General features: G+C 42.5%; 1 protein-coding gene across 1 annotated transcript; it reads right to left on the bottom strand.

Annotated features, from left to right (window-relative positions):
* Window positions 1-8,062: 8,062 nt before the first annotated feature.
* Window positions 8,063-11,715, bottom strand: foxi2 (forkhead box I2). The gene is made up of 2 exons (XM_030443350.1): window positions 11,004-11,715; window positions 8,063-9,812 (listed from the first exon to the last, which is right to left on the bottom strand). The coding sequence occupies exons 1-2, from the start codon at window positions 11,608-11,610 to the stop codon at window positions 9,208-9,210; spliced, it is 1,212 nt and encodes a 403-aa protein (XP_030299210.1). The 5' UTR covers window positions 11,611-11,715; the 3' UTR covers window positions 8,063-9,207.
* Window positions 11,716-13,215: the final 1,500 nt, after the last annotated feature.

The raw sequence follows: 13,215 nt of genomic DNA, 5'->3' as shown, positions 1-13,215 counted from the left end.
GTTATGGGTAAACAACGCTGTTTACTTGTTGATACAGTGTGAGAAACGGGACATGGAGAATATGAAAGAGTAGTATTTCTTGTTTACATCAATACAGCGGTGACATACAGAACATACAGTACAGTTAATGACATTTAGGTTCGAGCTGACATGATCAGAAGATGCTCTCACTCAGTCTGAGCACTGTGTGTTATATTTTTAGTGATGAGCTCATTTTAAAAGCATGTCGTACATTTGTAAAGAGATTTATTGGCGCACCAGCACCAGAACTTTAATATATTCTGTCTTTTAATCACATGACTCCATCTGATTGGGACCGACAGAGCCGCCTGCCTCTAATTTTCCCAGCTCCTAACTTCTTGTGACATGCTGCTATAATTAATCATTGTAAAGACAAAAAGAATAATGTGATCACTGATCATTTCCCCGATTAATCAGATCCTACATAACATGAGTCGTTAAGATTCAAGATGTATAAACGGCTGCATTCTCAACATCGGTGGTGATATACTCTCAACACAAGATAATAAAAACACCCTGATGTGTGTCTCATGTGGTTTTTGTCTCCTAGTTCACTGTAAAGTTTATTCTCGGGCTTCAAGATTCCACCTCACACTTGTATTTGCTGAATATTGGACCAAGATCAGCTCCCAAATTATTTGTGATGTCACAAATCGTGCTTGTAGGCCCCGCCCCTTAAAACCAATGAATGTGAAAACAGCTTTCTAATGTCAAAACAGTGAGGCTCAAATACTGGACTGTACAAACAAGAAGAAAACAATCACATTTAAGTCTAAATGATAAATAATTCTCCCTTCACTTCACTTGACTATCAAAACGAGTTTCACACCGACTGCGATGAAGCCGTCCACATTCTTTGAGGGTTAAAAACTAACCATGACCCGCCAACACGCTTTCACTCCCAGCTCGTCAAATACGGAAACTTAAGTGGACTTAAGCTTCAAACTATAACGCTCTACCTACCTCACCTCAGTCAGTTCTGCAGCTGAAGGCTCCACTGGCCTTTCAAAATAAAGGTTCTGTGGTCACGTAACAATACATAAGAAACAACGTCTGCTTACACTTTTAAAATAAAGTTAGTGACAAACAGTTTGCATGATGTGGCATGTTGTGCAGTCGATCATACTTTGTGTACTTACTTTACAATCTACTCTTGCCGGGTGTTCACAACCGGGACGAACCCCGATCTGTGGAGGGAAAGTCCCGTGAATAAACCCATCCAACCACCCCAGCTTCTGTCTGACTGAAGCAGAAGGCAGTCGCCCCCCCTTGTGGCCCAGTTGTTGAAAAACGTGCGCTAAAGTGCCCTCCTGGGAGCCAAAATGCGTGCTAAAGTGCCCTCCTGGGAGCCAAAACGTGTACTAAAGTGCCCTCTTGGGAGCCAAAAAAGCATGCCAAAGTGCCCTCTTGGTTGGCAAAACACACTAAACTGCCCCCTTGGCTGGTTAAAACATGATAAACTGTCCTCTTGGGAGCCAAAACATGCACTAAAGTGCCCTCTTGGGAGCCAAAACGTGCACTAAAGTGCCCTCTTGGGAGCCAAAAAAGCATGCCAAAGTGCCCTCTTGGTTGGCAAAACACACTAAACTGCCCCCTTGGCTGGTTAAAACATGATAAAGTGCCCTCTTGGGAGCCAAAACATGTGCTAAAGTGCCCTCTTGGGAGCCAAAAAAGCATGCCAAAGTGCCCTCTTGGATGGCAAAACACACTAAACTGCCCCCTTGGCTGGTTAAAACATGATAAACTGTCCTCTTGGGAGCCAAAACATGCGCTAAAGTGCCCTCTTGGGATCCAAAACGTGCGCTAAAGTGCCCTTCTTTTCACCCCTGCCCTTCAAAAAGTCTGCGCATGCCACTGGACTGAAGTGAGACAACATGGAGTACCTATGGCGTCAAACGTATTGAAGCGTATAGCTACTGACCATGCTGCTGGATCTGGTGTGTTGGGCGTGAGAACAACTTGGTCCGGCAGTAAAAGTCATCCCCACTGTCTCTCCTCTCATTTCCTGTCATCTCCATACTGTTGTCTCTCCATTAAACGCCCCAAAAGAAAACTTATCTAATATAAACTTGCCACAATTGCAACCGATGAGAACTTTGGGTGACCACTGCTTCTGTAAAGACGTGAAGTAAAAGGTTTACAGCCACTTTTCAGGTCCACAAGGCGTGTTTGTTTGAGCCCTCTGTGTTGGGACACCTGACTCATTTATTGAATTACTCCACCCTCACACACTGAGAGCATCTTGTCGGTTCACGGACATGTTGTCAACCGTCTCCTAAGACACTTAATTATAAACTGAGCAGTCGTCCTCGCACTAAAGCTGCTTCCTAGCTTAGTTGTGTGTTGCCTTTACTGTGTTTCTCGGTCTTTTCTGTCTGTTTATCACAGCTAAAGTCGGGTCTTTGCTCTGTTCTCTCCAACCTGCTTTAGGACTTTGTACAGTCAACAATAAGTAATGTTCGTAAAAACCAGCCGGTTTCAGCAAGTCATCGCACAGTGAAGCAGTGGAGACACAACACTTCCCCATTGGTGGATAAACCGGAATAAAGCCGTTGTAACAAAGTGTTAGTGGGATTTTTTCTCAATGGGATGTGGAGTCTGTCAGTTCGATGTTTAAGCTCCGGGAGGAACAACAACAGAAGGGGTTAATGTAATCCATTTCATTGGTGGGGGGACTCTAATAACTGGTCTCTCCCTGCGTCTCCATTGGCCCGCGGAGTTTCCATTGTGCTGGCCGGTGCAGGTGTGGGACATGCTTTGTTGATCATAATCCCCCAGGCAAGGGGAGAGGCTTTGAGTGTGTTTGACGTACCCCACCGGCAGGCCCTTTGCTCCTCGGCCGCCGAGCAGCCACCGTCTCCAGCGGCCGCTCATGGGATCCGACAGGCGGAAAAATAATGAACAACACCTCAACCCGGAGCTGACCTGGCTCCAATTCACCGGCTCCACACGAGGGGTAAACGAACCACTTAATTGAGCCTTCCAGGATCAAATCATACTCAGGACCCCCCCAAGCCAAACCCCAACCCGCCTCCACCACGTCCACCTCCTCCCCGGACACAACCCATCAAGATGTTTTCCTACACCGCCCGCCCCCCACCCACTCTCATTCCTCCGCTTCTTTACTGTTTTCTTTTGTTTTAACAGTTTATTCAACATCTTTAATCTACATCTTCTCCTCCAGGTTTCTGATTTGTTTTCGAATATTATGAAATATGAAGATACACGTGCAACAAGTTCTGAAACCACCAAGTACATTTACTCAAATATTGTGTCTGAATTAGACATTTTAAGATGCTTTCAATTAACTTTTACATTTTAGGCAACTAATCTTCAGTGGGGAATATTGTATTCATCATTCTCCTACATTTGTTTCACAGCTACAGTAACAAAAAATATGATAAACTGATAAAATATGATGCATCATGCAGATTAAAGTTTAATTTGTTCTGTAGTTTAATGAATAAACTATGAAACCGTGTACAAAACAGTTGAAATGAGCTCCTTCATGACCAACTACAAGAGAAATATGTAATGATATTGGACTCATGAGACATTTTTCTGCATTTCTTTTTGAATATGAACTTTTCAGACTTTATTATTCTTAAATTATTGCATCTTTACTAACATTATTCAATGTTGAAGTTCATTGTGTCGCTTTTATTAAAGGTAAACTGACTGATTTGGGATCTTGCGCAGGTTTACAACAGTTTTATAAATGTATTTTATCTAACTAAACTTTTATTTTATCTGGCAAAATAAACATGAAGTCTTTAAGACATTCAGAATATTTTTAATATACTGTGACGGCCTGACAGATGCCAGACGAAACATCTTGAAAAAAACAATCTGCGAGAATGATAAGTATAATTAAAATACTTGTTTAACTAATTTTTTCCAACATATGACTGTAGAAAGAAAATACACAGCAACTGGAATGAAATCATGAACCCTGCATGATGATTTTAAAAAGATATTGACAACTTTTGATTCATGCAGGTGACACAAAGTTCAGCAGCGTCACTAAACGACCTCACCTACAGACTCTCTTTTAATCTGCCAAGTAAAGCCACCCTCGGCAAAAAGCAGGGGGTTATTTTATTCTCACTAGCATTCAATCCACAAGTAACACATACAGAAAATATGATTCATTTGTTATCGTGTTGTTATCGGCCTGTAGTTGAATTCATGTCAGACGCTGAGGCTGCAGCACACAGGAGCATCCCAGCAAACACCTGAGAGTCAGTCAGGGTCATTTCCACCGACAGGATGTAACGAAGCAAAAGTTAACGGCGAAGCTCGAAGAGTTTTTCTCCTTTACGGGTGTTAAATCTTTTAAATTCTCTCAGTATAGTCAGCGTTGGTCGCCCCTGTTTGGAACCACCTTGATGCACCGTTTGCCCAGGTTGCACATTTTTCATTGTAATTAATGATTCTCAAGGCTTCTGCTTCTTCGTGTAATAACCTCTCAGTAAGAAAGCGTTTCCTACGTTGATGAGAATCGAGTGTGTCGTGGTTTGACCGACCGCCCGTCTGACGCGTCGCTCTGCTGTCCTGATTTAGCATCACAGTCAGACATCCCGGATGAAGTTGATCTCCAGCCCTTCACCTAAAACATGCTGACAAGACCAAACAGTTGCTTTCTGTGCTCCCTCTAAGACGTTTCTCATTAGCGAGGCGTCACCTGTTCCCTGGCTATTATCGGGAGGAACAATTTGGGTGAGGGGGTCCTGTGGGGTCGTTTAAGGACATGAACCTACAGTACAGTCAGACCATCGAAATAGCACCCACGGTCCCGTGTTCAACCCGCTTCCCAGCCGGAACAACAATGGCGCTTTTCAAATGTCACCCGATAGAGCCGCCCGAGTGCCAAATTAGGACGGGGTGCCTGGTGTTCCAGGCGCAAAAGGAGGTGATCAAACAGAGCCTGGGTCAGTGGATCCCCTCTAATTGAGAAGCTCACACTTGGCAGCGGGGGTCTTCATTCAGCAGACAGCGCTGGTGCTGTCTGCCAGAGTGGAAAAGTTCTGGAGCGCCTGTGCGACTCAAACAGCCGAGCTCGACCTTTACAGTCAGATCCGGGTCACTGGATTGTCGCTCAGGAGTCACCGTTGGCGGCAGTGCCTCGCTGATGAGGAAGAAACTCAGATTTAAGACGAACTAAATGGTAAAATAAACGCCAACGTGCCGCATTGTGAGTTTCGGCACATTAGATCACGACAGAATGAGTCTTGGCGAGGGAGTCGTGCTCATTAGGAGCTGAATTCATTGGTCTTAATTAGTAAGTCAGAGTCTGATTAATTAAACATGGGCCACGAGGTGGAATACTTTCAACAATGTTTTATCAGTATCAAATGACAATTATGTTTTTAACTATATTTAGAAACAAGGACGCTTTCTGCTCTTATTCATATCATTTTTAAAAAACTCACTGAGGGCAGGAGCAGCACAAATAATCCAAATATTACTGATTTTACAATATAACCAAGTGCAAATATCCAAATCATGGAAGCTGCGACTCTTTGATGAAGGTAGAATATGACAAAACTAAATATTGAGAGTGGTCCTGACCTACAAATCTTCTTCTTCAGATGTCAGAAACCACGTCACAAATCACAATCTAAGGTGTCGCTTTGTGTTGATAAGACATATTACTTGTTCAGATATTAAACTATACAGTACGCTGATCCAGTAAGCAGTTTATTTGGACTGGAGTTGAAATCTTATCACACTTAACACCAGAACCAGCAGCAGCCGGTGCCAGCTGCAGGTTCTGATGGAGAGCAAAGCATTAGCTCTCATTTGTAAGTGAACATCTCTCGTGGTCAGAACATCTTTAAGAAATTATGATGGATGCTGAAATGACAGACGATGACGATATTTAAAGGCAGTGCTGCAGGATGTGTGCACAAACAAACAGGCGCTCATGCAAGTGTAGTATCTGTACAGATGTCTGAGTTCACAGCAGATTGTGCAACACTTTTTACTGCACAATCTATTTTACAGGGACTTCCAGTAGCGGATGATGACACCTTGAGATTATTTCCAAAATAAGACAAAAGATGGAGGAGTCTAAGTGAAATATTCATGGCTGTGAGTTTGAATACTTTCTGAGCTGTCATCTTAAAAAGAAATTGTCGTGCTTTTCAGTCCAAGTTGTGGAGACATCGTCACAGTTGTCTCTTTGTCAGACACTAATATAAGTTGTTTTTTTTTAACTATTATCCCCCTTTTAATTGTTTTTTTCTTGTCCTGTTTGTCTTAAACTTTAAACTTGACCATCATCGTGATTCTAACAGCTTTGTTCAGTTAAAATAACGCTCTGATGCAGAAAAGCGATCCTTCCCACTAATCTTGAATCACATCGCAGCAACAATATCTGTCAGAATATCTTTTTATCACATCACGCAGCCCCACTGAGGAGCCGCAACAGACGGCACTATCATATCAATTTCGCGGTGTAACTCTCAAACACCCTGAACACAAACTAAAATGATCAAATCATTTGTCCTTAATCTGCACGATGGGTGGCAAATATCTGCAGAGGGAGCTTCTGGATGCGTCATTTCTTAGCAGGAAACAAAGCAAGATGGCTTCCTCTCAATTTGGGGCAAACAGTGGTGCAGAATGGAGACAAAGGAGATGCTTAAACCCCGTCGGTCTGAGGGGGATATCTTCACCTCTGTTCAGAGAGTCCCTAATTGATACGTGGGGATTGGCGTGAAGGAGCGAGGACAATACCTCCATTGTTTCACTGTTTTCTGAATCAAGACGTCTGTCAAACGGCGGTGTCTTTGCCGGCGGCTTGGCTCGCCTCCAAAACTTGAACTTTCTCTTTTGATTCACGACAGAAAAGCTTCCCCCGCCCCGCCAAACGCACGGCTCGTCCCCGCCTGTCGCACCGGAAGACGCGTCGGAGTGCGTCAGATATCGTTTTTAGAAAAAGCATGTCATGATTGAGTGTTTTTTGAAACGTTTTGAAGCATTTTGGAGGATATAACAGATATTTCTACTAACAAAAATGAAGACTTGTGAATGTTTTTTATCTCCTGTTGCACAAAAAAACCCTAAACAGTGAATAGAATGTAAAAAAAAGGAACTTTTGGCGTTAATTGTAGAGAAAATAGGAATTTCCTTGACAGAAAAGCTCCTTTAAAACCCACTAAATATCTATTCATTAATCAGTTCTCCATTCATATCGACTGTATTTGTTCCTGTATCCTGACCACCTTTGCGCTGAGTAAACACTCCTTGATTATGCAAAGCGTTTCCAATGAATGAAGCGTGGAGTTAATTGGAACATCGTCCCCATTTTCCATATGATTCGTACACAAGCCACACACTTTCTCCTTCTGGGGGGAATTTCTAAGCAAACTACTGACCTGTAAAATAAATCATTATCATGAACACAACACATTTTTGCAGCTCTCATATATATATTTTTTTGACCCGCTCCAGTTTAGCGCCTTAGCCGTAACAGATGAGGCAGTTTTTTTTTCTTCTTTTTTTTTTTTTTGGAGGGTCGACCAGAGTTAAGTGGGCAGCGTTCCCACTTCCCAGCGAGAGAAAAGAAAGCGAGATCAAAATGTAAATGAGTCTTTACACGTTTTCCAGCAGCGAGACTGTCCCAACACTAACGACTGATCCGACAGGAAGGAAAAGAGATTAACTTTGTTTTACTTGGACGTGAACTTGAGCTTAATAAGCGGCATGAAAAGTAAAAATTTGGTGTTAGAGGAAGATTGAGGGATTATTATTAAAAAAAAAAACAAACAAAAAAAACGGGGGGCTTGAGGAGAAAATTCTTGCAGACATAAAGACAACTAAAGATGAAAATAAATTGTTCTGGAGGTCATCAAGTTTAGAAAAGGAGCTCAACTAACTCATGCAGGCTTCTGTTGTTTCTGGCTACGAGGCTGCATTGAGCTGAAATGGAGTAGAAGTAATGAAATATGAGATTAAAGTAAAGCATTCAGATGATAATGAGCCCCCCTGAATACACTGACGCTCCTATTTTTAAAATGATGCATGACAATACAGATCGAGACCACATGATATTTATTAATAGTCACAGTTGAAACTGCCTGGAAGCTGAATGTACTGTATAAAGATAAAAAAAAAATAAAGACATTAAAAGATACAAAAAGCCATTCAATGATTGTCACACTGAATCCTGAGAGAAACCATGATATAGCATATAGTTTTTAATATATATATAGATTTATGACATCTGGGGTTTTTCTTTTCTTTTTTCTTTTTTTAAGTGATACTGTTTTCGGCGCAGTTTTATTTTTGTAAGCTAATATCATTTCACTTCTGCTTTAATCAAACTAGACAAACAGTAGAAAACAATGCCTATTAGCATAAATAGCATAAATAGTCACAAACTATCTTTTTTTTTTTATAATTTACAAAAATACACATTTTTGTTTGCTTGTATGTATTTACATGAGCCGTAGTGCTTGTGGTCTTCAGTCAACATGGAGGATTTTTTTAAAAAATAAGAGGCGAGTTCTCGGATCATATTGGTATTAAAATCAATTATCGTTACTGCATTTGGAAGAAAAAAAATATATCTATATATATAAAAACGCCTTTCGCAGCAGGGAGCGTTCATCTCATGTGATTGTCGTGTTTTTGAGGTAACGGCGGTCTCATAAAGGCAACTTTGGCAGATTTGACTTGATTGTGAATAAGAATTTGCTCCATATGGCAAAAAAATAAAAAATCTAACTTACATTTTTACATCTTAAAAACTTATCAGGGTGTTTTTTTTTTTTTAATCCAAAAGATAGATGTTTAGAAAATATTACAAAAAGGACTTTAAAAAAAAAAGAGTTCAGTGGTTGACTTACTTTGCAAGAATATTTTTTTTTAGCATTAAGTAGCTTTGATATAGTGATAAAAAAAAATAGTAGAAGAAGAAGAGTAAAAAGATAAGTGCTCATTTTCTGTGTTTTCGACTCTCCGGCAGTTTGAGTGCTTGTCAAGTTGAATCAAGTTTACCTAAAATACTCTCTCTAGTCGTCTAATCTCTCCGGTGAAGTGTTCATGATGCCGAGGAGCTGCAGCCCGGCCTGCTCTCTGACCTCTCTGCTGAAATGCACATGTGTGTGTTTTTCGTGAAAAAACGCCGGAGCAGCGACTTCCCCCCCCCTCATCGAACACGGCGGAGCGAATCGGCTCCTATAGCTCTGTCCCTTCCCTCGGATAGATCAAGCTGTTGACGCTGAAGCTGTTGTAGAAGTGGCTGTTGAACTGTCCGCTCTGCCCGCTGCCAAACGTGTTGTAGTACACTCCACGGTTGAAATGCAACCCTCCCTCGCCGTGCTCCGACGTCCCCGTGTCCTGCCCGCCGTGGTTGAGGTGGTACGGGCTCAGGGCCGTAATGTTCCTATTCGACAGCTCGTTCACCAGTCCCAGGGAGCCCTGCCGGCTGGGGGCCCCCGAGCTGAGCGTCGACATGCTGCTGTAAAAGTTATTAAAACAAGGAGTGGCCGAGGACAGTCCGGGCGGCGAGGACGAGCCCTTGTGGTTGTCGTTCATCGCCTCCATCTCCGGCGAGGACGGCCCCAGCAGCTGAGGACTGTCCGAAGGCTTCAGCGAGGACGCCACCGCCGGCCTGCCGTCCTCCACTTTTGTGGACCCAGCTCCCGCCGTCGCCACCGACGCCGCCGCTGCCACTCCCCCCGCGCTGCTCGGATCTGAGCGTCTTTTCCTTTTCCTCCGGAAGTTCCCGTTGTCGAACATCTTCTCGCAGTTTGGGTCCAACGTCCAGTAGTTTCCTTTTCCTGTAACGGAAGACGAGACACAAAACATATAATTAACTTCATTTATACCGGTCTTGTTGAATAAAGCCTTACAGAATATTTCAGTTATATCATTTAAAGTGGAAATTTGTAGTTTTGGACTCAGAACTTTATAATATTAATAAGGTAACAACACAATCTCAGAATTATCCATCTGTTCTATAAGTGAATAAACAAGAACACTGTTTGAAGATAGGAAGGTGGCAGGGTCCGCCACACACACAGAGTAAAACAGGGTGAAATTGTCCTTTAAGGTCAGTTTGTTTGTTCAGTCAGGAAAATTAAGAGTTTGTCTGAATAATTTAGGGATAAATAAATACTAAAAATGAAATTAATGAAGATCTTTCTCCCTTAAATCGTCTTCCCCAAAACTACACACTGCACCTTTAAATTAAAATACAACATTTCTTTTCACTTTAAAAGCAACAAATTTCAGACTTTTCCTGGCAACACATGACTCCACAAATCAACGTATTCTGAAGACAATTATAATAAAGCAACTTCTGTCTCACATTCACAAATTAATTGTTTGTATTCATCTCATATTTCTTTTAAGTTTTAAGCATTTGTAACAACTGGAGTCTCTGCATTATAATAATAACAATAATAATAATAATAATAATAATAATAATAATAATAATAATAATAATAAACACCTTTTCTGAGCTGACTGTCAGCGTTCCAGTCATGTTTAGGGAAACGATGCATGTAATATACTCTCAAGTATTCTTTCTAAAATAAAATATATTATAATTTAATATCCCTGTGCAATTATTTCACAAATATCTGTATTTCTCTTGTATTACAGTACCTGTGTTATTTTTTATTTTACAGTCTTTTTGTGTCATATTTAATAACTTTTAGTTTTTTTATATTTTAGATCCCCAAAAAGCATCAATCAGTGTTAGTCAGGATTTTTAGAGAACATATTTAGGAACGTATTGTTGATAAACGTCACAGATCTGATTTATAATGCATGAAAACTTTATATTTGGTGTGAAATCATAATAATTACTTTAATATGGATTTTCCTTTTTTTCTTTCTCACATACTTCCTCATCCAGCTCATCCTCCCTGAGACCCCCAGGTGACTAAAACTGTCCCTAAACGCAGCATTATGACAGAACCTATTGTTTTACGGTCGTAACAGTGTCTCTGGTGCGTTCACGGTACCTGGATCGTCCTCGTCCCTCGGCACTTTCTTGAAGCAGTCGTTCAGAGACAGGTTGTGCCGGATCGAGTTCTGCCAGCCGGCTTTGCTCTTCTTATAAAAGGGGAAGTTGTCGGCCACGTACTGATAAATCTGACTCAGGGTCAGCTTCTTCTCGTGCGCGTTCTGGATGGCCATGGCGATGAGCGCGGAGTAGGAGTACGGCGGCCGCACCAGCTTCAGCAGCTCCTCCTGGCTGGCGATGGACAGCCAGCCCAGGTCGGGCCCTCCAAAGCCAGGTGAGTTCGTGATGAACTGCCGCTGCGAGCCGTAGGAGGGCGGGATGAACGACGCCGGGTTGTTTCCGTGCAGGTAGGATGCGGAGGAGTTGACGCCCGGCCCGTTGAGCCACAGGTACGGGTTTGGAGACGATGCGTAATCCCCGAGGCCGTAGCCGGCGGGTCTCTGCGCGCCCTGGAGGCTCTGCTGGTGGTACATGCTGCTGAAGTTGTCGCAGTACACAGCGGCCATGTCCGGGGCCTCCTGGGCGCCTTTAGGTGGGAGAGAGCCGACGGTGGGGGACGTGTGCTGATGGTGCTGGTGATGGGACTGAGGGTCGATGGAGTTCATCACTCCCCGCGGGAAATCCCAAAAGGAAATGCTGAAGCGGTTCAGGTGGCCTCTCCCGGCGGTGCGCAGGCAGCAGCAACAAGTGTCGGGGAGGATGGAGCAGTTTGGGGAGTTTTAATAGTATAAAGCCTTGACAGCAGCCACATCCAGGCTCAGGATAACTCCCAGCAGCCAATAGACACACACTGAGTAACAGGGGGGTGTGGTCATGTTCCACCTCGTTCAGCAGAGACTGGGTCAGTGGTTCCCCCTGGCAAAACCTCCCGGAGAGACACAACAGGCTGCTGCTGGGCTCACAGTGTCTCCCAGGGGCTGCTGGGATTATATAACCTCAGGCAACAAGCAGCAAAACTGCACTCACACTGAATTCATCACTTTCTCTGGTTCCTTCTCACGTCAGAACACTTTGGATCGTCAGTGGAGGGAGGTCAGGCAGCCGAGCTCTGACGGACATCTGCACCTTTTAAATACTTTTAACCATGTTTCAGCTTCTTTAATCCAAAGAGAGGATGAAGAAGATATTAATTATTTGGGTGATGAGGATATACAAGTTGAAACAGATCTTGTATCATGCAGAAGATTGTCCAAAATAAAAACCCCGTGCCGAACGTTTCCAGGATGAATCGATGCACAAAAGACACAAATTGGTGCCTAAAAAAATCACCAGAATGCAGGAAAATTGAGTGTTTGATGCTCATTTATTCTCTCGAAATGTTGAAATGAAACCTCGGCTCCTGTCTTCTGATATCAACTTTGTGTTTTCCACTTCGGTTATGTATATTAAAACTCTCCTTTAAAGACACCATACACGGGTTTTCCTACAAATGAAGCACTGAACTAACAACTAGTTGTATTTTAAAGTATTTGGTGCCTCTATTACAAAAAAACCCACAACTCAGTAACCCCACCATCTGTATTTATGTCCCAATCATCCACTTTATAATCACTGTTCGAAAACCAGTGACTTGTTTAGTTTTGGGTGATTTTTCTAACCAAACTCTCACCACGTCTGTGGTTCAGAGTTTTGCACGGAGAAGAAGAAACATTTGGTTTAGTTTGCACTGAACAAAAAGTTTCACGGTTCACAGAAAAAGAACCAAAGAAGGAAAAACTAATGAAAGTCGGAGCCTCGAGCCGCCAACGTGTCTTCAGTTTGGTTCAGTTTAATCTTTGTTCATGTGATATTAGTCTCTAAACTTTCAAAACAAAAGACTTCTTAGTCAGGCGTGTGCAAACTGTGAGAATAAAAAGTTAAACCATTTGTAATTTCTTCCGACAAACTCATAAAAAATTCCCAAATATGACAGAGAAGCCTTGCCTCTCTTCAGCTTTACGTCCACAGGTCAGATGTTCAGCACCGCTTTAAATAACCGACGATTATAACGATATACCTCATAACTGCATTAATTATATCTGATCGTATCCATCCAGACTACAACATGAAAACTTCGTTAAAATTAGGGCTGATTGACGTAATTTCTCAGCTCATGTATCCCGGTCGTACTGCCAGATTATTCTCACACGCATCATGATTTCTGAGTCTCAATCCCAACACGTCACACATTGACGCTGTAGGTCGGGACGGTCGCCACTCCAAAGCATTCA

This window comes from Sparus aurata, chromosome 16 (genome assembly GCF_900880675.1).
Source record: "Sparus aurata chromosome 16, fSpaAur1.1, whole genome shotgun sequence".
NCBI classification, from domain to species: Eukaryota; Metazoa; Chordata; class Actinopteri; order Spariformes; family Sparidae; genus Sparus; species Sparus aurata.
This window is presented reverse-complemented; position numbering and strand designations above follow the sequence as displayed.